A 22,424-nucleotide genomic window follows, 5' to 3' on the forward strand; every position below is an offset into this window, starting at 1 on the left:
AGTCACAGCTCCATATTGGCTCCCTCAGATCACTGAGCCTGGGAACCTGGCATGTGAGGCCATGGGGAGTCCCTTTACCAGTGGACAGATGAGAAGGCGTGGGGAGGTGCTACAGCGAGCCCTTCTGCAGATGAGAGGCTGTGGTTGCCCTTTGGGGATGAATCTGTTACGTGCGTGCAGTTGAAGGGACTCCTCTGTAGTGTGATACAAGTGGCCATAGGTTCAAATCCTGGGGATCCATCTGTGGTGTCTGTGCCATTTGGGTGCTGTGCTCTGTGCAGTTGAAGGGCCTTGGGGGGGTTCACTCTCAGACCAGGCTAGATCCTGCAGCCATTGAATGAGTAGTGAGATTGTGTGGAGTGGCAGATTCCAAGGCCTGGGGACAATAAATTAGTCTATGTGCATGGATCTGCTAATTACAAATTGCTGCCTACACCCCTGAAGGCGAGGGACGATGCCACCCTGCTTACAGGTCCCACCGGGGTTCTGTGTTCCCCATCCCGATTATAGGAAAGAACTGGGGTCCGTGTTGCAGGGGAGGATGTGGGATGGACAGGTTTCTGACTAACACCTCATTCGCCTCAGGTCACAACATTAGAACATCCAGAAGGATGTGTGGCCAGAAGCATCTGTACAGCACGTTCTAGTTTTTCAGGGTTGCCGACCAAGTGTCGGTAGCTCAGTGAAGTTGGATGTTAGGTCCACTCCTCTTCAGGTCTTCCATTGCAGAGTTAGACCACAGTCCACAGATGATAATGACATGGAGAGCTGCTGGTTGGAACAGGCCAGATTTAATGTCTGCTTCCCAGCTGAGGGGGTGAGACAGCAATCACCTGGGAACTAGGGAGGGAGGGATGGAGTGATTGCTAGGTAGGTAGATAGCAGAAGTCTGCTTGGGCCAGTTGCTGAATCATTTCATGTGGACTCTGGGCTCCACTCCTGGTGCCCGACTGTCTCATTTGGAGGAGGTGGGGACATTTCTGGGTGCATCTGACCCAGATCCCCAAATGCAATCATCCCCGAAACATTGGGATAAGATCTGCACATGGGCTTGTCTCCAGTTTGCAGCGCTGTGCACAGGTTAGTTCTGTTTGTCCTCATTTTTGCCTTCGGATGCCACCTTGTGGGAAAACGTGGTGTAGCGCCCTTGCTATTAACCTGCATTTTTTAACCCTGCTTTGCCACTTCGTGGCAGGATCTAGCTAAGCTCTGAGGGAGAATGAGGGGGGGAAGGATACCAGAATTCCAGCTAATATTGCCCTCGTTGTTTTCCCTGGGAGCGTTACGTGTGGCTGAGATAGGGTGAAGTAGATCAGCATATAACACAAATGGCCTGGCCCAAGTGATTTGGGGAATCTGTCCCAAGGTGTCCCCATTTCCACCACCCCAAGGCTTAGAGAAAGGCAGCACAAAAAAAAAAAAAAATCAATCCCCCTGCAAAGATGCACAGGATCCACCAAGATGTGGACAAGGCAATGTACAGTGCCAGGGGATGGCAATCACACTGAGAAGAAAGGAAGAGAGGTCCCACTGACTGATGATCACATAGCATGCCTTCTCTGACACCTCTCCCACACACCTGAACCAGCATTGTCCCCATCTCATATTAATCAAATCCCGGAGCTTCCTTTCCATACCATCAGCCCCCTAACTCCCACCCATCACGTTCCCTAGCCATAACATGCCTATTCTTGCATCATCCTCATATCATAGCCAGCCCTTAGCTACCGTTGCTCTCATACCTTTCCCATCACATCAACCCATCCTTGAGCAGGCATCATCTCCCTGTCCATACCCATCCAAACTCTTAGCCAGCATCAGCCCATACTTACCACACAGCTGAGCAGGCACCACCCCTGTATTGTAACCAACGTATCAGTGGGCTGGTGTTGCCCCTTTCTGGAGCTATCACTTCTCTGAGTTGACATCACCAGCTTCCCATATCTACCTCTGCTGGCCTCACTCCTCATATGGACACTGATCCCCTTCAGATGGGCAATAATTGGCCAATGTAAAACTTAAGGGATTGCCTTGTGGATTCAGTCACTGGCTGGCTGGAAAACAGCTGATGCCATTTCAGAGCTCCACCAGGTGACAGTATCACCCATGCATAGCTTTTATGGCCAGAAGGGACCACTGTGATCATCTCATCTGACCACCCATGTAACACAGGCCAGAAAATTTAACCCTGTGATTCCTGCATCTAGCCCATTCTGGTGCTTGAGCCTATTTTTTAGAAAGCTATGTCATTGCATAGCTTATGTGTCAACCCATCCCTCAGCTGATCTGACTTTCTCTTTGTCTCAGCCCATGACCACTCACTAACTCAGACAGTGTCTGGATGGCGACTTGCAGCCCAGTAGCTTGGTACTCGATATGTGGTGGCCTCAGATCAGCTGAATGTGTAGTTTCTCACTCAACTCATTCCTTGACAGACAACGGCATCCCAGCACCTCCCTTTGCAGGACTGAGTAGAGTCCAGAAAGCTCCCCCACCTGGGCAAAGGCCTTTCTTATACAGGCTACTCTCTCCAGCAATTGGGCTGCCAAGAGCAGTGCCTGAAGGACAGACTCTATAGAGCGTCTTTTCAAAAGCTAGGCCCAAAGAAACGTAGCTGGCTCAGCAACATAAAGGACTAATGTCTCACTTTGCCATGCCATGCCCTTGGCTAAACCAGGCCACAGGACATAGTGGCCCTTCACAAATACATGGGGGAAAGCGTGGGAATAGATTGTTCTAGGTCACAAGTGACATGAGTTTGGTGATACTCATCAAAAATATGTCATGAATTTTGGCACCAGCTGGTAATTTCTGTTGTGGTGCGGCCCATGTTTGGAATGGGGCTGCTACAGATCAGGATCAAGGGCATTGGCAGAGCTGTGTAGGGAGCCCAGCACTGGAATAGCAAGGGGGGGGGCTGCGGGGCAGGAGTGAGGGGCATTGGCAGAGTTGTGTGGGGAACCACAAACTGGAATAGCAAAGGGGTGCTGCAGAGCAGGCTGAAGTACATTGGTGATGCTTTGAATATTTTGATTGTTAACCCTAGAAAGCCAGCACAGCTCAGTGAAAAGAGCTGAGGGTCTACTCCATGTGCATCATCAACAGAATTTTTCACTCAGGTCCAGCTCCAACTTAGGCACTCAGCATTGCAATGCCTAATCCCTAGGTGGGCTGCTGCCTTCTGGAATCCACAGCCCTGAGTCAGGTGTGCAGGACCTGATCCTCCAAGATATTTAGGTGCCTAACTCTCTGACATTCTGGGATACAATGAAGAGCTGTGTGACCTCTTACCCAGTAACCCGAGTGCCTCACAATGCCTTGCCACTGTGGCTCTCTGCCTGGGACACCCAAAGTCAGCCACAAGCATGCCCTCTATGTCTATGTACTGGGCAGCCCTGGTGCAACACTTTGGATCCTGGAGCATTCCTGCAATACCACAGCCTTCCACGGGCCTCCACCAGCCTTGGCTAATGACTGGTAAGGTGACTCCACACTCTCCCCAGCCCCACATTTTCCCAAAAACATGTTTTTAAATGTTCAGCCCTTTTCTGGAACAAGCAGAGGAATGTTAAAGTCCATTATTCCTTTAAGGGATCAATAGTCAACAGTTTGTTACTTTAACTGGAGTTACCAAACAGTTCAGTTAAAATAAAACAAGTATATTTAATGGCAAAGAGAGAGATTTAAAGTGAGTACAACTATAAGGTTTAAAGTCAGAAATGGTTACAAGAGAAATAAAGATAAAAACACTTTCTAATACCTAAAACGTAACAAGTTAGACTTGGGTCAAGGTAAAACCTTCACCACATGTTTCCATCTAGATGGCTGACCAAACCCCTGGGTCAGGTGCTGTACCCCAAAGTCAAAGGTCTGATACCTTTGTCTTCTTAGGTGAAAGATAAATAATGGGGGATTTCCTTGCCCCTCTCATTTATAGTCCAATGAACCTTTGTAATGGATTCTCCTGAGGGGTACCCCTCAAAGTAAAGTTTATTCAAACTGTGAGGAAGGTGACATGGAGTCTGGTGGTGAAGGAAGCTCCATGCTCTTTGCTCCCCCACTTGTTTGCTTATTAGCTTAGTTTACCTAACATGTAAAAATGGCCCTTCGTTGTCTTTGCCTGACTCAAATACACATTCCTTTGTCCAGGCAGGCCTGTTTACCAAACCCCCCGACGAGCCTGGTTTGAACACTTTTAAGTTATCATTCCAGCTTGCATCCATAACTCTGACTAGACATTGCATACATACAGTATACCAGAAATTGGTCCAGGAGTTGTTAGTTTTCAACTGATACCCCGCAAGGCGTCTGTTGTACAAAGATGATTACAATGGTGGGTGGAGGCAAATACAGAGGTGCCTGGGGTCACAAATTCCCACCCACTTCAATGGGAGGTCAATGCCTAAGTTCACTTGAGGATCTGGGCCTCAGGCAAAGAATGGGGAGTGTCAGGTGGCTAAGAGATCCTCAGAAGCCAGCAGACTGAGTGGTGAGCTGCCTAAGCTAGCCAGCAAGAAATGCTGAGGGGTGGGGCAGAGAGAGGAGCGAGATATAGGCCCCTAAGTAGTTGACCTGGTGCACCTGACTGACAGGCCAGACATAGACTCTCCCTCTGCTCAGGAGTCTCAGCCACGAACCCTGTTCTGGAATGAGGCACCCGCGCCAGGTCAGCTGCTTAGGTAGTCCATGCCCCAGCCCTCATTCTTCTGTGCACACTCACTACTTCTGTGATGCTCACCAGACATTTTTCTGTGACCCCTTTGGCTGTCTTTTGTTTGGGCATTATGCTGCCCCCGCTCCCCACCAGTGATCTGCCTCAAGCTCTCCAGTTGCAGGGCTGATAGGTGTCAGGTGTTAGGCCCCACTGGTGAGATAGGTGTCCCCCACCGAGTTCAAGAATCCTGCTTTGGAGACGCTGGGGCTTTGGCTGGAGTGATGGCTCAGAGTTGCTCATTGGCTGAGGGGTGGCAGCAGCGCCTAGAATGCATTGAATATGTCAACCAATGGAAAACGATGTGCCTAGAGAACTTAGGCACCTACAGAGCTTGGGAGCAGGTTTTGAACATGTCAGTGGTGCCTAAAATGATGGATTTAGACACCTAGAAGTGCAGCTAGGAGCCTAGATATCTTTGAAAATCTGGGCCTGTGTGTCAATCGATTCGGTCTGGGCAAACCCTCTGAAAACAATGGCATCACACGGGTGTTCTGGAAGGCAGAATCTAGCCAGCAGAACCTTTATCACTACTGATGCATGAGAAGGAAAGAGCCAAGCTAGATTCTCAAATCCCACACTGAGGGTAGGGTGACCAGATAGCAAGGGTGAAAAATCAGGACAGGAGTAGGCGGTAATAGGCGCCTACATAAAACAAAGCCCTGAATATCAGGACTGTCTCTATACAGTTGGGACATCTGATCACCCTAGCTGAGGGTGAAGTTAGCTAAACCAGCTTTTAATTTGTAAAGTGACCCATTTGCTTTGGAGTCACTGAGCGATAGGAAACATGGAGCCTGTTGATGCATTGTAACAGAGTCACTTTGCAGAGTAGAGCCAGATGCAAAATATAGGTATGGTTGAGGAGATGTGCAAACATTGTGGTCCTTTTCCACTCTGTTTCTCCCACTTCCAGTTCATTTGCTCCTATTCTCTCAAGCTTTTCAGCCCCTTGGGTGAAATTTCAAGGTTATTTGGCAAATTCCCCAAAGATTCCCATTAATCTTTCATCTGAAACCCAGTTTCCTTCCCTGGCTAAATTGAAAGAAACACTTTTCACATATGGTGAATGGTCTTGAACTCAACAGTGCTACCAAATAACAGAGAAAGTGTAAAGCAGGATGTCAACATGCAAGTCACTGTCACAGAACTCGGGTTCCAGACTGGTGTGGGGGGTGGGAAATGGAAGAGGTACTGGTTGCTGTAAACCGAGCGCCTCTGTAGAAATTTAAAGCAGACACTTCTGAGTTGGGTAGAAAGGGTGAACCCAAACCTCAGGTATTTAAGATTTGGTTCATAATACAATTTTGGTAGCGTGAGCTCATCTCTGGTCTCAGACAGACAAATGAGTGTACACAGACCCTTGAAGAGATATAAGATGCAAGTTGATTAGTGCAATGGCTTTCTGCTTCTGGAGCCAAGTGGTTGATACAAGTGGTTGGAGTCTAGTGATCAGCTCTAAGCATGCATGTTGTGCATGTATTCCCAGAAAAAAAGACTCTTTTCACAATTCAGCACCTGTTGTCTATCTTCTCAGGACTGGAATAGCAGGGGGGTACTGTAGGTCAGGAGTGAGAGGCTTTGGCAGAGCTGTGTGGGGAGCCCAGGGATACAAGTTGGTGCTTGGGTGCAAAACTGGGGCTCATTGGCATAATGGAGAATCATTGGTGGGCTGAAGGACAGAGCTGAAATTTGCATAAAACCTAACTACTTGATATTTGGATGTAGCCAGTGCTAGCAGTTCTTCCACTTTTTGAGCAGGTGAGTTTTACTCAGAGACAAGATGAAACTGTACGTACTGTAGCAGCAAGAGGTGTGGATCTAAAATAAGGAGGGATTTAATGATGAGCAGAGGGAGCCCACAAATATACTTACAAAAGTGTTTGGAACAGCCTAAATTGACAGAAGTGTAATTTTTATACTCTGCTGGGTCTTGTTGTAGTGGGTAACAATGGGCAGCAGGTGGCGCCAAAGACTATAGCATCAGCCCCTCTGTGCTTGAAGTGGAGCCCTCATACAAATGGCTCATATTTGCTTCATGCCTGGGTGTGGTTCCCTCCACCTAGGGTGACCAGAGGGCAAGTGTGAAAAATCTGGATGGTGGTGCAGGGGTAAGAGATGCCTATATAAGGGGGGAAAAAAAAAAAAAAAAAACTAAAATCAGGACTGTCCCTATAAAATTGGGACATCTGGTCACGCTACCTCCACCCCACAAGAACATACAGCAACTGCCACTGGCCTTCCTTCCCTGCCTCTCCCTTCCCAGGGACTTTTCCTGGAATGAAGTCACATGGGCATGGTAGATGCTGGCAGCATTCAGGGAACATGGATGAGGGGTTAAGAGTAGAGCAGTAAAATCTGGATCTAGATCCAGACAGTGAACACCCCATAGCTCAAGCCCTTTCTTGCATCAGGGGTCACCTACAAAACTGAGCTCTGGAATTGAATCGCAGTCCCCCACACAGTTTGGGGGCTACTCAGATTTGTGGGTTTGTGCCGGGCCCTGCCTCTGCAGGCGGTCAGGAATGATGAACTACCACCAGCTTCCTCAGCTTGGAATTCATCAGGTCTCAGATGGGATAGGAGGTGAAGGGACACCTTAGAGAAGGTTGGCAGCTGTCCTGTAAAATAGGGACTGGAGCGGGAAGAGTTGTTCCTATGGACCAGATCTCTTCAGACAAGGTGTAGAAGAGCAGACTCACACCCGTGGCGCCTCCTGCTGGTTGTCCTCAGGAATTAGCTCATTCCAGCTCTGGAGAACCCTCTGCAGACTGATGATCCGCCTGTCCTCTGGCCCCCACGTGTCCCTCCCTGGACCCCAGTGCCTTTGTAGCTGGGGTACTGCTCCCTGGCAGTAACCCCTCAGTCTCAGGGTCTCCCCTTCTCAGGGAACCCCCACCCACCATGCCTCAGTATATGGCTACTGCCAGTCACCAACTAGCCGCCACTCCCTGGGGCAGACTGCAGTATCAGCTTACTCATCACTGGGTTGGGTTGGGGTTGGACCTGCTTCCTGGGCCTACCCCATGGCTGCCCTCTGCAACCCCCAGTACCCCTTGGCCTCCTACTAGGCTGCACCTTTCCAGGCGGGAGCTTCTCTGCCTTTCCTCAGCCCTGCTCCACTCAGGTACCCTGACTCTAGCGCCCTGCAGCCAGGCCCTTCTCTCTCTGAATGCAGAGAAAGACTGACAAGCTCCTGGCTCCCAGCCTCTTATATAGGGCCAGCTGAGGCCTGATTGGGGCGTGGCCCAGCTGCAGCTGTTTCCCCAATCAGCCTAGTAGCTGCTTCCCCATGCAACAGTCTTCTCCCAGGGCTGTTTTAAGCCCTTCAGGGCAGGAGTGGGTGTCCACCCTGCTTCACAAGGCTCAGGTGTGAAGTACAGTCCATTAAAGTGGAGTGGAGAAATGTGGAAAGCCAGAAAGAGTGGGACGGGGCTAGACAGGTGGTCTGATCTGTCAGCTGAAGATCCAAACTGGATCCTAATGTGGGTCCCAATGACTTGGCCAGGCTGAAAACAGCCAGGAAGGTTCGGTAACGTCAGAAGTGATTGTGTCCCACGTATGCAAAACCACACAAGTGCCTTTACCCAGAGACTGACACAACTCCACATAGTCACAGCAACATGTGCCTATATGACTGCCAGGGCTGGTTGGGAAATCAGTTTTATTTCCTGCAAAAATTTCAAATAAAGCAAAAAAAAGTTTCATTGTCATCTAAATTTTTCATAGAGTCTTGGCATTTTCAGTTTTTTGATTAAATCCAAAAAAAAAATTCAACAAAAACAGACATTTTGTTGAGGAATTCTTCAGCAAAAAATTTTCAGCTAGTGCTATCAGTGACACACAGAGACTAAATAGTGCTACATACAGCGCTTCCCGTGGCTATATGCAGGCTGGGGCTGCTTTGAACTGCTGCAGTGGCTCCAAACAGCCTAGACGCCAGCTTAACTAGCTACCTGGGGTCCCCTTCCGGTAGGCACCACGACTGGGGAAAAGAAGGCATGGTCTCTACACTTAGTCTCCAGTGATCCCTGCTGTGGAAGGGCGCAGACAGCCACATAACTACACACAGACCCGTTGCAGCCCAATACAGCTACACACAGACCACGGCAGACAACAGCACAGCTATGCACAAACCCATGGTAGACAACAGCATAGCTACACATGGACCCACTGCAGACCAACATAGCTACACACAGACTCACAGCAGACATCCACACAACTACACACCGACCCACTACAGACCAATACAACTCCACACAGACCTACTATATATATCCACACAGACCCACGGCAGACCAATATAGCTACACACAAAGCCATTACACACATCCATGCAACTACACACAGACCCACTGCAGACATCCACACAACTACATGCAGCCCCACTGCAGACCAATACGGCTGCACACAGATCACAGCAGACAACACAACTACACACAGACCCACTACGCAGACAGCTGCACAACTACACATGGACCCACTGTAGACATGCATACAGCTGCATGCAAATTCATTGCGGCACACAGGCACTGATAAGATTACATAGGCCTACTGTACTACAGCTATACATAGACAGACTGACATGACTACACACACACCCCACTATCACCTACAAAGACTCTAGTCGTTGCACACACCTTCACAGGACGCACACAACTTCACACAGTTGCTCATCCACAGAGATGGCCTTACATGCACACTGGAATACACAGTCTTCATCACACAACCACATACTCACTGATGCTACTGAGCATGAGCATGAGCTGGCACAACCATATCCCCTGCCAGACTCACCACCCTGCATCCCCTCCCAGAGACTCCCAGGCCCGGGTGCATCCTCCCAGGCTCATGTTTTCTTTCTGTAGTCCCCCGTCTCCTCCCTCCCTGGCCTGTTTTGGGGATGAGGCTTGTAACAGAGCCCTGGATGGGAGATTGTGACGATGGAGCAGGCCAGTCTGTCTGACACACCTGAGACGTGACGCTGTGAACCCTGCTCCTGGAGGCCCAGTACCACTCTTGGACAGGCAGCTACTACTCTAACTTGGTTACAGATGATGTCATTGGAAAGCACATCTCACACGCTGTTACATATCCACTCATGCCTGCATGGAGACTCATATCATGACATGCATGTTACATATCTACCCATTGGTACCTACACAGACATTGTTATGTGAGCAGGCACACACACACGACTAGAGATTCACAATGCATACTGTACATCATTCCATGGGGGGGAGGGCACATGCACACACACATATACACACATCTATGCCCTGATACGAATGAAGTCACCAGAAAACACACACCTTCACAGATACAAAACGTATATCAATCCATGGGGGCATACACACCTTCACACACTGGTATGTGTGCAATCACAAGCACACACACACACACAAATATCTGTACAGGACTACCTATAAATACTGCGCATCACTCCATGGTGCATGGAACACTAACACAAATCTATGCACTGGTATGTGTGAAGTCTCCACACCACACACCTTAATGAACAGACACACACACACCTGCATAGTCTCACACATGCATACTCTACATCTATAATATGCATGCACAAATGCACATCTCTGTGCCCATAATCACATATATGCATATTATAGCTGAATTATAAAAAGCCTGCCTCACAGACATTTTTGTGAACAAAAGCCCCCTGGTGTGTTCACTGTGATTTGTGGGGTCAGATTATTCATTATTCATGACTGTTCAGTCAACCGCTGGCTGCAAATGCTCTCAAAAGTTCAGCAATGATTGGTCTCAGGATTTGTATGGGGTAAGTGCACAATTCACTCTTGAGCCTTCCCTTGTTTAAAAAGTTTCTGGCACCCAGCCAGAGTGCAGAAACAGTACCATGTGACTTAGGTGACCAGCTTCACTAGATGCACAGTGAATAGCTGAAGAAGCAGACCATAGGCTGAAAATGATACGGTCCACGTGATTCGACATAAACTTCCTAATAATGAAAAAAATGGGATCAGATCACTAACAGCTGGCTGACTAAACAAAGAGCTACGATAGTAACAAATCTCATCTGGGAAAAGGCTACAGAATTGCATGAATAATGAGAACCTCTCTAGCGGGTTTGTTTCGCTTAAGCACCATATAGACTTGAATAGAGAATTATATCCCTGCTATACAATTCTGTAGCATGGCTCAAAAACCCCTATAGATTCTCATTCTCTATTACATTTTATAGGTTTCCCAGGCAATTTCTGTAGAACTCTAGTGGTTCCATCCCTATTAAATACTCAGAGTGTCCTGTAAAAGATATTTTTCACAATAAACAGTTCTTCCTGCTGAAATGAACATGTCTTCTTAGACCGCCTGATTCTCCCCCATATACCATACATCTGTCCATACAAACACACGCCCCATATATACATCCCACTGTTCCTGCACAACCACACACAAGCATGGGCAGGTGCTGACATGTACAGGATGTATGCTTATCACACACACAATGGTATAACAAGCTACCACTGTCTGGGGCTGCAGGGAGAATGTCAAGCCGAATATCTGCCTTAAAAACAGTCCAGGAAGGAGAGCCACAAATGGGAGGATGAATGAGATGTCACTTGTATTGGGACATAATATTTCTGTAGCAAGTCTGCAGTATTTCTTGCTGCAGTGCCAAGCTTGTCAACTTCATTCCCCACCCCTGTGAAAATCAAAGCATTGCTGGGACTCCCTTCCCCCTTCCCTATAGGTGCTGTACCACAGGGTCATAACAGTTACATGGAAATTGTTCCTCCTCCTGATTAACAAACAAATAATTACAGCACCTCCCCCGGGACTGAAGGCATTCGCCGATTGGTTCCATGTTTTATTGATTGGCACCTGATTAATCGGCCCCCGAGGAGCCAGCATCTGGCTGCAAACAGACATCATCAACATGCAGAATTATAACAAGTCCTGGCATTCCAGGGCCACCACAAGGAGGGAGGTGAAAAGAACAGCCATGTTGCCATCGCTAGCGAAAGCTAGAGCAGGATATAACAGCTTGTTTACTGAGGAGCTCACAGCAGCTCTCCAACAGGCCCAACTTCTCCCGGCAGGTGGCATTGTAAGGAATGGTTCTGGATGTGGGAACCTCACAGCTACTCCAGTATCAGCCTCTCCCAGCAGGAGGTGCAGGAGGGAATGGGGCAGGGGCGCTGGCTCTGGGGAGCTCACAGACACTGCAGTCCCAGCTTTTCTCAGCAGGAGGCTCTGTAGGGAATGGCACGGGAGCACTGAGTGTGAGGAGTTCACAGTAGCTGGAGTCAGTGCTTTTGAAGGCCATCAACATGTTTCTTGCTGACTCTGTTTCTTCCTTGCTGTATGTAACCCTTTCCTCTTCTCTCTTCCTTCCCACTCTCTCCCTACAGGACCTGGCACAGGGAGAGTAGACAACGGTTCAATGAGTTTGGCCGTACCACTGTGGCTGCTGGCAGTGTCCCTGCTCTGCCTACTTAGCAAATGTTAATAAAATCAGAATAAAATCAAATTAAAAAACCCAACAACAACAGCGACAATAACAACACACAAAACAAAGCGCGTCATACAGGAGACAGAGCGAGAAAAAGAGGGGGAGAGAGAGAGGACTGGTTCTTTCACAACTTTTGTGTGTTCTGGAGCAAAGGGGGGGAATTACAGCGAAGACGAATCAGCAACATTTATTCCGAATTACGACAAGACGTCTGTCAAGCCATCGACCACCCGGGAAGCGACGCGGAGCGCAGGAGAGAAGGGGGCGCTGGGCGGGGACCGCGTTGTGCCAAAGACGCCGAGATGTAAAAAAAAAAACAACCAACCAACCAGATTTCTTGTTTCCCCCTTCTTTCCTTAGTCCTCTTTCTTTCACCTTCTGAAAGAGCAGGTCTTTGCTGTGATGTTTATAGCCACTTAGCCCCTTGATTCCCTTGGCCATTTGGTGAGCTGACTCTCCGCCAGTTCAGACTTTTGGAAAGCAGTAATCCAGATCCCTTTCGCATATTGGTGTCCCATGAAGAAACCCCACGCCTCCTCCCCCATCCCTTGCACCCTCGTTGGCCCCCTCCCTTATGCCCCTTCTCCTCCAATACCTCCCTCTCTGCCCTGAGCTCAAGCTATGTTGACTATGCTACAAACACACTGTTTTTATTCTCTTCTTCTCCCCCTGTATTTGGCCGGGTGTCTCTGTCTCCCGTGTGTGTGTGTCTGTGTGTGTGTGTGTCTCTCTCTCTCTCTAAAGCATGCGAAGAGAATGGTCCATATGTACATAAGCTCATCATGCTGTAGATAAAGTTCTGCATCGTAAGTGTGAGACATGGTGCTGAGAGATCACTTGGGCAGATGTGGCGGGTGGGGAGTGCGTCAGTTGTGGCACTGGTTCAGATGGGCTCCCGTCCCACAGCTGGCTTTTGCCTTGACAGCCTCCTTGCCGTATTGCTTGGAAGCGTCAATCTCCATACTTTTTTAACCCTTCCCTGATCAACCCCACCCGGCTGGCACTCAACTGTAATGCATCAGAATAGTGGCTCCTGCTTCACATCTGTGCTTGTGTGTATGTCCAAACAGGTAGAAAATCAATGTGACTGACCCGTAGGACCATAGATGGCAGCACTTCAAGAGCACTGCTCCAGGACCCACTCCTGGGGGGGTTGGGAAGAGAGGTAATCAGTGAGATAACTTGGGCTTCACTGATCTTCTGCACCTGTAGGTATGGCATGGCCAGTAAATATCTCTTACCAGAAAAGCCTCCAAGTGGTAATCCATAACCATTCAATATTGCTATAGAAATGAACTTTTTGTCCCTCTGACCTCCTTGTTACAAACAAAGCAAACCTGTAAATATCTCTCTCAGCCACCATGAAAATACCTAGATGGAGCTTCTTTAATTTTATACTTTAAAGAAAACTCAAATTGGTTCAGAAAGTGGCCAGAACCTGGGACTGTAAAAAAGCTGGGGCCAAAATTCTTGACATACAAGAAAGAAGCTTTGGGTGGTGCATTGAAGAGAGATACAAGGGGGTACGCAATGGGAGGGGGGATTTTATTGATCTATATGTAACACGTCAAGGTTGCTTCTAGACATCCTTGCCCTCTGGATGGTCAGAGGAGGAGGTAGTTGATGAAAGAAACTCTAGTGATACCTGGTGGAGAAGAGGTGGTGAGTCTCAGAGTAGGTCACTTGAAACAGAGTTACTGAAATGCTACCTATCTGCTGGATTCTGCCATTTCAGCAACAGGTCCTGCAGGATGTGATGTAAGCAATGGGACACGTGCAAAGCTGAAGAGCCTCACATATCCCATTGGCTGTGCTGGTCATCTGTGAAAGGGGACAACTGGGTTAATGCACCAGTGTTTTGTCTCTGGCAACCTTTGTCTAAATGCACCTAGGGTCACAAGTGCCATGATCTGGGTGTCCACAGCAGAGGATGTGGACACCCAGTCCCTTCTCTTTCTCAGCAGAGCCTCTGGAACTGGCTTAGCAGTGGTGCTGTGGGTCAGGATTTAGGAGCTACGCACTGGCCTTCACTGTGTCCTACTCCTAAGCAGTTTCCTAAACAGTAAAAATTCCCTTCTCTCCCCCCCCCCCCCCCCCCACCAATAAATATAATTCAGATCTGCCTGGAATTTGCTGTAAAAACTTAGGGGAGGTCGGGTGGAAATCTCTCTGGCTTGAGCAGGCTTAAGAAAGGGGAGACAGATCACCAGAAAGCAATGAGTTAATTCTGTTTTGTGTTTCAATCCTTCCCTTTACTCAGCTGAGAGGAAATGTGCAAGAGGAGGCTCCCTATAATTCAGTGCCGGCTCAGCATGGCAGCGCTCGCCTTGATCAAGCAGCTCGACAGCATTGCCTCTTTTCTGCTGAACGAGGCAGTTTGGGGGCAGAGACAGGCAATCAATTAAAGAGGCAGCCAGGCTTCTCACAGCCAACCAGGACTTGCAGATAAATATTAGTCTTTGAGTGTCTTTTAAGGGAGGAGAGCAGAGAAACAGGCCTGCAGGATGTCACCAGTCAAGGGAAGGGGATTTTCCCCCATCCCTCAAGGTACGTGCTCAGCTCAAGGTGGGCTCTGCTGTAATTTTCCCTCAGTGTTTTGGGATGTTGGAGAATAATCCCCACAAAAATCACATCCCAGAATATGTGTGTGTGCGCGCCTCGATAACAGATATGCCACCATCACTGCTTGGGAGGGGTTGGAAATCATTCAGTGACCCAGAGTGAGGGCTCAGCTTTTGTCCTCTGGCGTGAGGGGCTAGCTGGGCCCGGTGGGACTGGATCCAGTGGGGCCAGACAACGAGGCACAGACCTTCAGAGGTCTGTAGGCGCCTGGCTCCTGTTGAACACACTGGGCATTAGGCACCTAAATACCTTGGAAAATCTGGGCCTTGTCCTGTAGGTGACCTACTGACCATGAGCCCTGCAGAGTCTCTTAGGACAGGAGCCCTCTAGCCTCTGCTGGTGATTCTTTCTGAGTCTGATGGGTTTTGCTGTAGGGAGGGGAGTGAGTGTACAAGTCCAGTGGCAGATATTGCACTTGGGGGATGGACTATGCAACCTCTCCCACATATTGGCTCATTGGTTTGTTATTGTAGGGTTGCTCAGAGATGGTGGGCTGCCTGCACTGATTTGTTACTGCAGGGAGACTGTCAAGGGTTGTTTATGAGAACTGGGCTGAACGCATTGTTTCATCAGTGTAGGATAGCTCAGGAGTGCTGAGCTGTACACACTGGCTTGTTATTGTAGGGTCACTGATGAGTGCGGAGCAGCACATATTGCTGTGTTATTGTAGGGTTGTTTATGAGCACTAGGCGGCACACAGTGGTTTGTTATTGTATGGTTCCTCACAAGTATTGGGCTACTGGCAGTGAATTGTTTTAAATATTTTTAGAAAAAAGAGCACTGAAGCTTTTGTTTTGGGGGGAAACCTCCCCCCGCCACACACACAACAACAAAAATGCCAGAACAGAAAAAGACAACGATGGTTGGGAAGACCCATTCTGTCTAGTAGAGCTGAGGTCTGCCAGTTAGGACTTCTGGGTTCTACTCCTGACTGTGCCCCTAACTCTTTGAGCAAGTCTGTGCCTCAGTTTCTCCTCTGTAAACCGGGGATAATGAGATTCACTCACCAATACAGCTGCTGAAAGGCATGACAGTGGCGTTGGAACAATTTGTATAGTGGGGGTGCTGAGAGCCATTGAACCAAACTGTGAACCCTGGATATGATGGAAACCACTTCAAGCCCGGGGGATACCAGTGCACCCCCAGCACCCCTGGGCATGATGGAAGTGCACAGTATTACAGTTATTTTGTTCTGTTCTGAGATCTCCACTCTTGACATTGTCTGTCCCTTTAACTTGCGAGCTGGGGTGGGGGAATATTTATTTAATGTTTTTAATGGACCCAATCCTGTGAGCTGCTGAGCATCTCCGGAGAGGTCCTGAGCAGCCACCATTTCTATTGAAGTCAATGAGGGTTGCACAGCACCTCCCAAGACCAGGGCCGCAGCGAAGAAGGGAAAAGGCATTTTCCTTGATCATTTCTTCACCCCCGTGGATAATTACATTGAAAAGACATATCCTCCAGTGCAGAGCCTTTCTCCTTAGGTGCCCACAATGGTCCTGCTTCTCTATCCCCCCCCTCAAATCCACTCACTTGTTTGCTGCCTACCCCTCAGTGGGCTTTGGAACGGGACACCAGTTCCTTGAGAGTGTAGGTGTAATTGTGTTTGATTGATGGAGGTTTAACATTTAGTGTTATTAAAAAAAAGATTGTATTTCTTCTACAAGTTTGTAAATATACGAGAGTGACACGAGATGTCCAATAATGTCCAAGCAGAGGAAAAAACACTTAGATTTAATATATGGCCCCTTACCTGCTAGCAGATATCTAACCCTTTTCAGGTTACCAGTGGGAGGGGGCGGGGGGCAACTTTCTGAAAGGAAATGAACAGTGTGAAGGCAGCCCTCTGGGACCACCTGAACGCCATACATGATTGCAGTGTGTTGTTTGTATGTGTCTGGCTGGGTGAAAAATGAAGCGATGCATGGCTGTGAAATGCTGGGAAGGTGGATGCGAAAATCCCCAGGTAACGCATGTATCTCAGCATTATGATCCTTTTCCAGACCACAACTTGCGGATACGTAGAGCAGCAATGCAAACCCCTGCTTTCTCCACCAGCAAAGTTGTGTAGACCAGGGTTATCATCAGGGTCATGTTAACGGTGACATTAACAAGGTTTTTTTGTTTGTTTGTTTACATGCTTTGTGTAAACTGATTTACAGCCTGAGTTTATACCCCTTTACACAGCATTTACTGTTCAGGAATCATGGGCAAATCTCCAATTTTCTCCCATGCCAGACCAAGAGTCAATCACAGTATGTTCAGAAGTCCACCCACCCACCCCATTTCAATGCTCAGATTGGACTTCAGACACAGGTGCATCTATTCAATGCACTTAGGTACCTTTCTGAGCATCCAATTAAGGCGCCATTATTTCAAAATTGAGCCCATGGCATTAACTTTGTAAACTTTGTTTTTCACACATTTTCCAGGCCATGTAGAAGTAGCAAGTCTGGAAGGAAATTTGGGGCAATGACCGAGGATTCATGGGCATTTGGGGAGTGGAGCTCGGGAGCATTTACCCTCACTCTGAGCCCTTCCACAAGAAGACATTTGGTCAGGCCTTCAAATATTGCTTATTTCCCTCACATCATCTTATGAAGGAATCCAGGTGTGTAGTGAGGAAGTGTTTCCTCTCCCAAGTCTAATAGTACAATCCATGTCCTCTGCTCTGACCCCACTGATCCATGGCCAAAATCTTCATGGTGCTTGACATCACACAGCAAATCACACCAAATGGTACCATGGAATACAGTCTTGGGGAGGTGAGGCAGAGCTGGAAGTTCTAAGTCTCCCTCCTGAGGGTGGCAAAAGCTTATTTCATTTTTGACAAATGCACAAAAAAGACTGTGAAAAGAGGCCCCTCACGTGAGGAGCAGAGTGGTGGGGGCGGGAAGAGAGAATTAAACTAGGAGATGGTCTCCCAGGCTATGTCGTTAATAAAAAAGTTAGGGCCATGTGCTGTTCACAATCCATGCACAGAATTCCCAGACACATCAATGAGGAAGACCACTGGCTCTCAGCATGGTCTCAAAGTGGGTATATTTCCAGTGTGGTGCCTGGGAGAGTTAGCTGCATGAGTCCTTTCGACATTAAGGGGTGTGTCCAACTGTTGAACCGTCCTCCTGTTCCCCTTTATTTAACATGACCCCTTCCCACCTACATCTTACAGTGTGACACCTCAGCATAGTTTCTATGGGGGTTGTTTCCCCAAAGGCCAAATCTCAGCTGTTCACTTGTTTTCCAAGCTCACTATCTCAGCAGGGAAGAAATCAGCTTGGTAAGAATGCCAGCAAGATCCCCTATCAAGGCATGGCTTGGGGAGGCCCATGTATGGTAAGCCAGCCACCCTGAGAAGAGCAAGGAAAAGAGGACAGCTCCTCTAAATTAGCCCAGGAAATGCAAGGTAAAGGGCTCTTACCTCATTGCAGGTTCAGCTTAGCTAGTGCCAACAAAAGGTCCTGCAAACCTCTAAGGAGTACACAAGACAGTAGAGGAAGGGAGGGTGTCTCAACAGTTAGGAGGATAGGATTTCAGAGCTAATAGTAGGGCTGACTTCATGGCAAGGCTGTTTGGGGAGCACATTAGTGGGCAGAGGTCCGATCCAACAAAGGAAGTGTCCAGGCGGGGCAGGGAACTACCTCTCCCCGATTTGTGTATATCTTCAGCTCACTTCCCGAGCCCTGTGGGGAACGTGTGTTGTGGTACCCTAACTGGGGCCCCATCAATCAACATCTCAGCATATCTGTGAGAACAGAGGGATTGAACTGAGCCCTACTATTTGTCCTCGGTCTACCCCTTTACTTCCTTCTAAGAAAGCCTAGCACCTCCTATGGAATGTGAGTATGTGTGTGTGTCTACATATAGTACTCGCAGGCCACAAGGAGCAAGACCACCTAGGAAACTGTCAACAAGGAGAGAACTTCCCAGCTGGGGAGTGTCTTCCAGCTCTGAAGTTATTTCATTTGCTCCCTCTTTCAGTCACACAGATACTCATCCCTCCCAATACCCCTACAACACACACATGCCATTCTCCTCCAAAAATCCCTCACACAGCCATCACACCACTCTCTTTTCCTAGATCCCCCGGTGACACATGCAAAATGACACATACATCTCAATTTGCTTTTAGCAATTTGTCTATAGAAAGCCATCAGCTGCATGGTTTGTGGTGACTTTCTACAAACAAGGAAAGGGTGTGGCGGGAGGGGGAGAAGGGGAGGGGAGAGTAAAAATTGCCTCCACACCAGCTGCCCCCAAACCGTTCCATTTCCTCAGCTGGAGCTAAGTTTCATCCTCCAGGCCTTAGGGAGGAGGTCCAGCGTCCCTTCTTCTTGCTACACAGTGGGGTGGTTAGAACTCTTCTCATTAACAGTGTTATATACATATAAATATATATATATATCTATATCTTTATATATATTTTTCCCCAGCACCGTAGACATGAGTTGAACTTCTCTTTAATGAAACAAGAACACGGCCATTTTATTTTTTGCCATTGGTTTGTTTTCGGATACTAGCTCTGTGGAAGAAAATTTTAAATGCGCAAGTGTGTGTGTGTTTAAAAAAAAAAAAAAAGAAGGAAAAAAAAACAAAACAAAACCTGACACCAACAAAAAGCTTTTTCTTTTTTCTTTCCTCAATGTATTTAACTTCTGTTATCTTGTTTCTGTTTCTTTACATGTATGAATGCTCTGCTCTTCTGTGATCTTAAAAAAAAGAGAAAAAAAAACAAAAACAAAAACGAAATAAACGTGAAAAGGAAGAAATGCATCTTAATTTCCCTTCCCTTCCCCTCATACACAGTTTTGGCTCATCTGGTGCAATGCTTTTGTACTGAAATGGCTGGTAGATATACACCACTACTCTACTAGTGCCCTCTATTGGATGGAATGAGAACTGTTAATTCATGCATCTTTGACCCTGCTGTGATGACTCCCCGCCACCCTCACTGCCACAGGGTCAGCAACAAGGTTTCAGCCTGGCACAAACCCCATGAACTAAAGGAATAACTCCAGTGGGTGGTAGCAGTAGCAGATTATTCTCTCTGTGAACAAGCCACTAGAGAGGGATGCAGCATATGTTTGAGAAGTCTGCTATACAAAGAGAGATGAGATTATCCTCTAGCTCAAGCTGTAAGAACAGCCTCTGATGAAGCAACTGAATTCTATGCCAGCTGTTGCACTGAAGTTCCATATGGCTGTGGCTTGCAGCACTGTGGTAACTATGAAGTCCTTAATGGCCATGGATTTGCAGTGAAAGTCACAGGGAATGTGTGGGATCCCCTAGGCGAACTACCCAGGGATTTTTCAACATGCTGTTGTGGAGCACAGAGAGAGCTGTGTCCAAAGCCCACACTCATAGGGGTATGCAGGGCTAGATCTTGCTCCCACTGATGCAGGTGACAAAACAGTGAGATCAGGATAATATCGTATGTTAACCACAATGATGGGGCTATGCACACTGTATCAGCCAGTTCTTAAGACTTTCCATCCAGCATTTTGTCCCAAATGGGATTCAGGATGCCAACGTTCCCCTCTTCTCCCACCTGGGACACTGAATGTTTCTATGCCTCTTCCCCTTCTATGCCAGCAACCAAGCTGTTGTCGTTGGGGGGGGGGGGGTGCCCTCTGGAGGAGGGGATCTCTTTGGCATTCAATGGGCAGTATGCTAGGCCCTGCCCTCTGCAGCAGAGTTAGTGAGGGTATTTGCTCAGTCAGGCAGCCTGCAAGGGGCTTGCTGAGATCCCCCAGCAAATGCATTCATTTAATTTGAATTTTTCAAATGGCCCCTTGTGATGTGTGATTCATAGGGGTGCCAACTTTCTACTTGCACAAAACCGAACGCTCTCACCCCGCTCCTGCCCCACCCTCCTCTGAGATCCCACCCTGCCCCGCTCCTTGTCTGAGGCCCCGCCCCCACTCACTCCATCCCACCTTCCTCTGTCGCTCGCCCCACCCTCACTCACTCGCTCATTTTCACCAAGCTGGCTCAGGGGGCTGGGGTGCAGGAGGAGGTGAGGGTTCTGGCTGGGGGTGCGGGTTCCAGGGTGGGGCAGTGGGTTGGGATGCAAGAGGGGGTGAGGGCTCTGGCTGGGGGTGCAAGCTCTGGCGTGGAGCTAGGGGATGAGGGATTTGGGGAGCAGGAGGGTGATCCGGGCTGGGACCAAGGGGTTTGGCGGGCGAGAGGGGGATCAGGGCTGGGGTAGAGGTTGAGGTGTGGTGGGTGTGAGGGCTCTGGCTGGGGGTGTGGGATCTGCAGTGGGGCTGGGGATGAGGAGTTTGGGGTGCAGGAGAGTGCTCTGGGCTGGGGGATTGAGGGGTTCAGAGGGTGGGATGGGCATCGGGGTTGGGGCAGGGGGTTGGGGCATAGGGTGGAGGCTCAGGGGTGAAAGCTTTGGGCGGTGCTTACCTCAAGCAGCTTCCGGAAGCAGCGGCATGTCCCCCCCTACGGCTCCTATGTGGAGCCACGGCCAAGTGCCACCCCCGCAGATCCCATTGGCTATGGGTCCTGGTCAATGGCAGCTACAGTCAATGGCCCAGTCAGCGGTGCTAACCGGAGCCGCCAGTATTCCTTTTCGACCGGGTGTTCGAGTCTAAAACTGGACACCTGTGTTGAGTCGCTAGGGTGACCAGAACAGCGACCTCCAGGGAGGCATGGGGAAGAAGTCATGTGGGGAAGTTACTAATAGACAAAGAGGAGCCCAGCGCAAACAGGGCTGGAGCAGAATGAAAAGTGCACTTAAGGTGGGTCTGCACTGCAGCTGGAGGAGAAGTAATTTCCAGCTCGGGTAGTCATACCGGTGCTGCCTCTGATCAAACTAGTGTGCTAAAAACAGCCGGGTAGCCCCAGCGCTGTGATTAGCGAGATTGGCTTGTCCCCCTCAAGTCTGGCCCTAGGGTTTCAGATAGACTTATACTTGGGGCAGCCAGCCCATCGCACCATCACTTCTATTTTTCACCTCCTTGCTCAATCAGAGCTAGCAGGGGTATGGGTCAGGCTGTGCTCCTCCCCCTCCCCTCTTGTGAATAGGGTTGCCAATTTTGGTTGGAGGAATTCCTGGAGGTTCCATCACATGACATCATCTTTACTTAAAAGTTAATCTTTAATTCCTGGAGACTCCAGGACAATCCTGGAGGATTGGCAACCCAATCTGTGAACAATGGGTCAGTCTGTGCTCTTCCCCCCTCCCCTGTAACAATGGGTCAGTTTATGCTCTTCCTCACCCCTCCTGTGAGCAATGGGTCAGTCTCCGCGCTTTCCCTCACCCCTTGTACAATGGACCAGTCTGCTCTGTGCTCCTCCCCCTCACCTCTGTGAACAATGTGCACTTCCCCCCATTCCTCCTGTGTGCAATGGGTCAGTCTGCTCTGTGCTCCTCCCATCCTTGCAAGTGGTGCAACACCAGGAAGGGGAGAGGGGAGTGCTCCCCTTTGCAGCTGCTTCCTCAGGCTTGGGCAAGGTGAGTGAAGAACCCCAGGAGCTGCAGAAGCTGCACTATATGTAAGGGGACTGCTGCCCCCTTACTAACATTCAGTGGGGTGTTTTGGTTGGCTACCTCCCAGCACTAAAAGGGGAAGGGTCAGTGGCAAATCAGGA

The 22,424-nt window shown here is 48.8% G+C and overlaps 1 protein-coding gene across 3 annotated transcripts in view; it reads left to right on the top strand.

The window, feature by feature from the left end:
• LSAMP (limbic system associated membrane protein) overlaps window positions 1–19,545 on the top strand; it is a 1,336,346-nt gene extending 1,316,801 nt beyond the window's left edge. For 2 of the 3 annotated variants that reach the window (XM_034789028.1, XM_034789038.1), the window contains one exon: window positions 12,103–13,019. In XM_034789028.1, coding sequence (XP_034644919.1) covers window positions 12,103–12,200 — 98 coding nt within the window. In that variant the 3' untranslated portion in view covers window positions 12,201–13,019. Of the gene's footprint in view, window positions 1–12,102 lie in introns of all 3 variants that reach the window. The other variant, XM_034789018.1, reaches the window with a different exon arrangement.
• The last annotated feature ends 2,879 nt before the right edge of the window (window positions 19,546–22,424 follow it).

The sequence above is a fragment of the Trachemys scripta genome, chromosome 1 (genome assembly GCF_013100865.1).
Source record: "Trachemys scripta elegans isolate TJP31775 chromosome 1, CAS_Tse_1.0, whole genome shotgun sequence".
Classification (NCBI taxonomy): Eukaryota; Metazoa; Chordata; order Testudines; family Emydidae; genus Trachemys; species Trachemys scripta.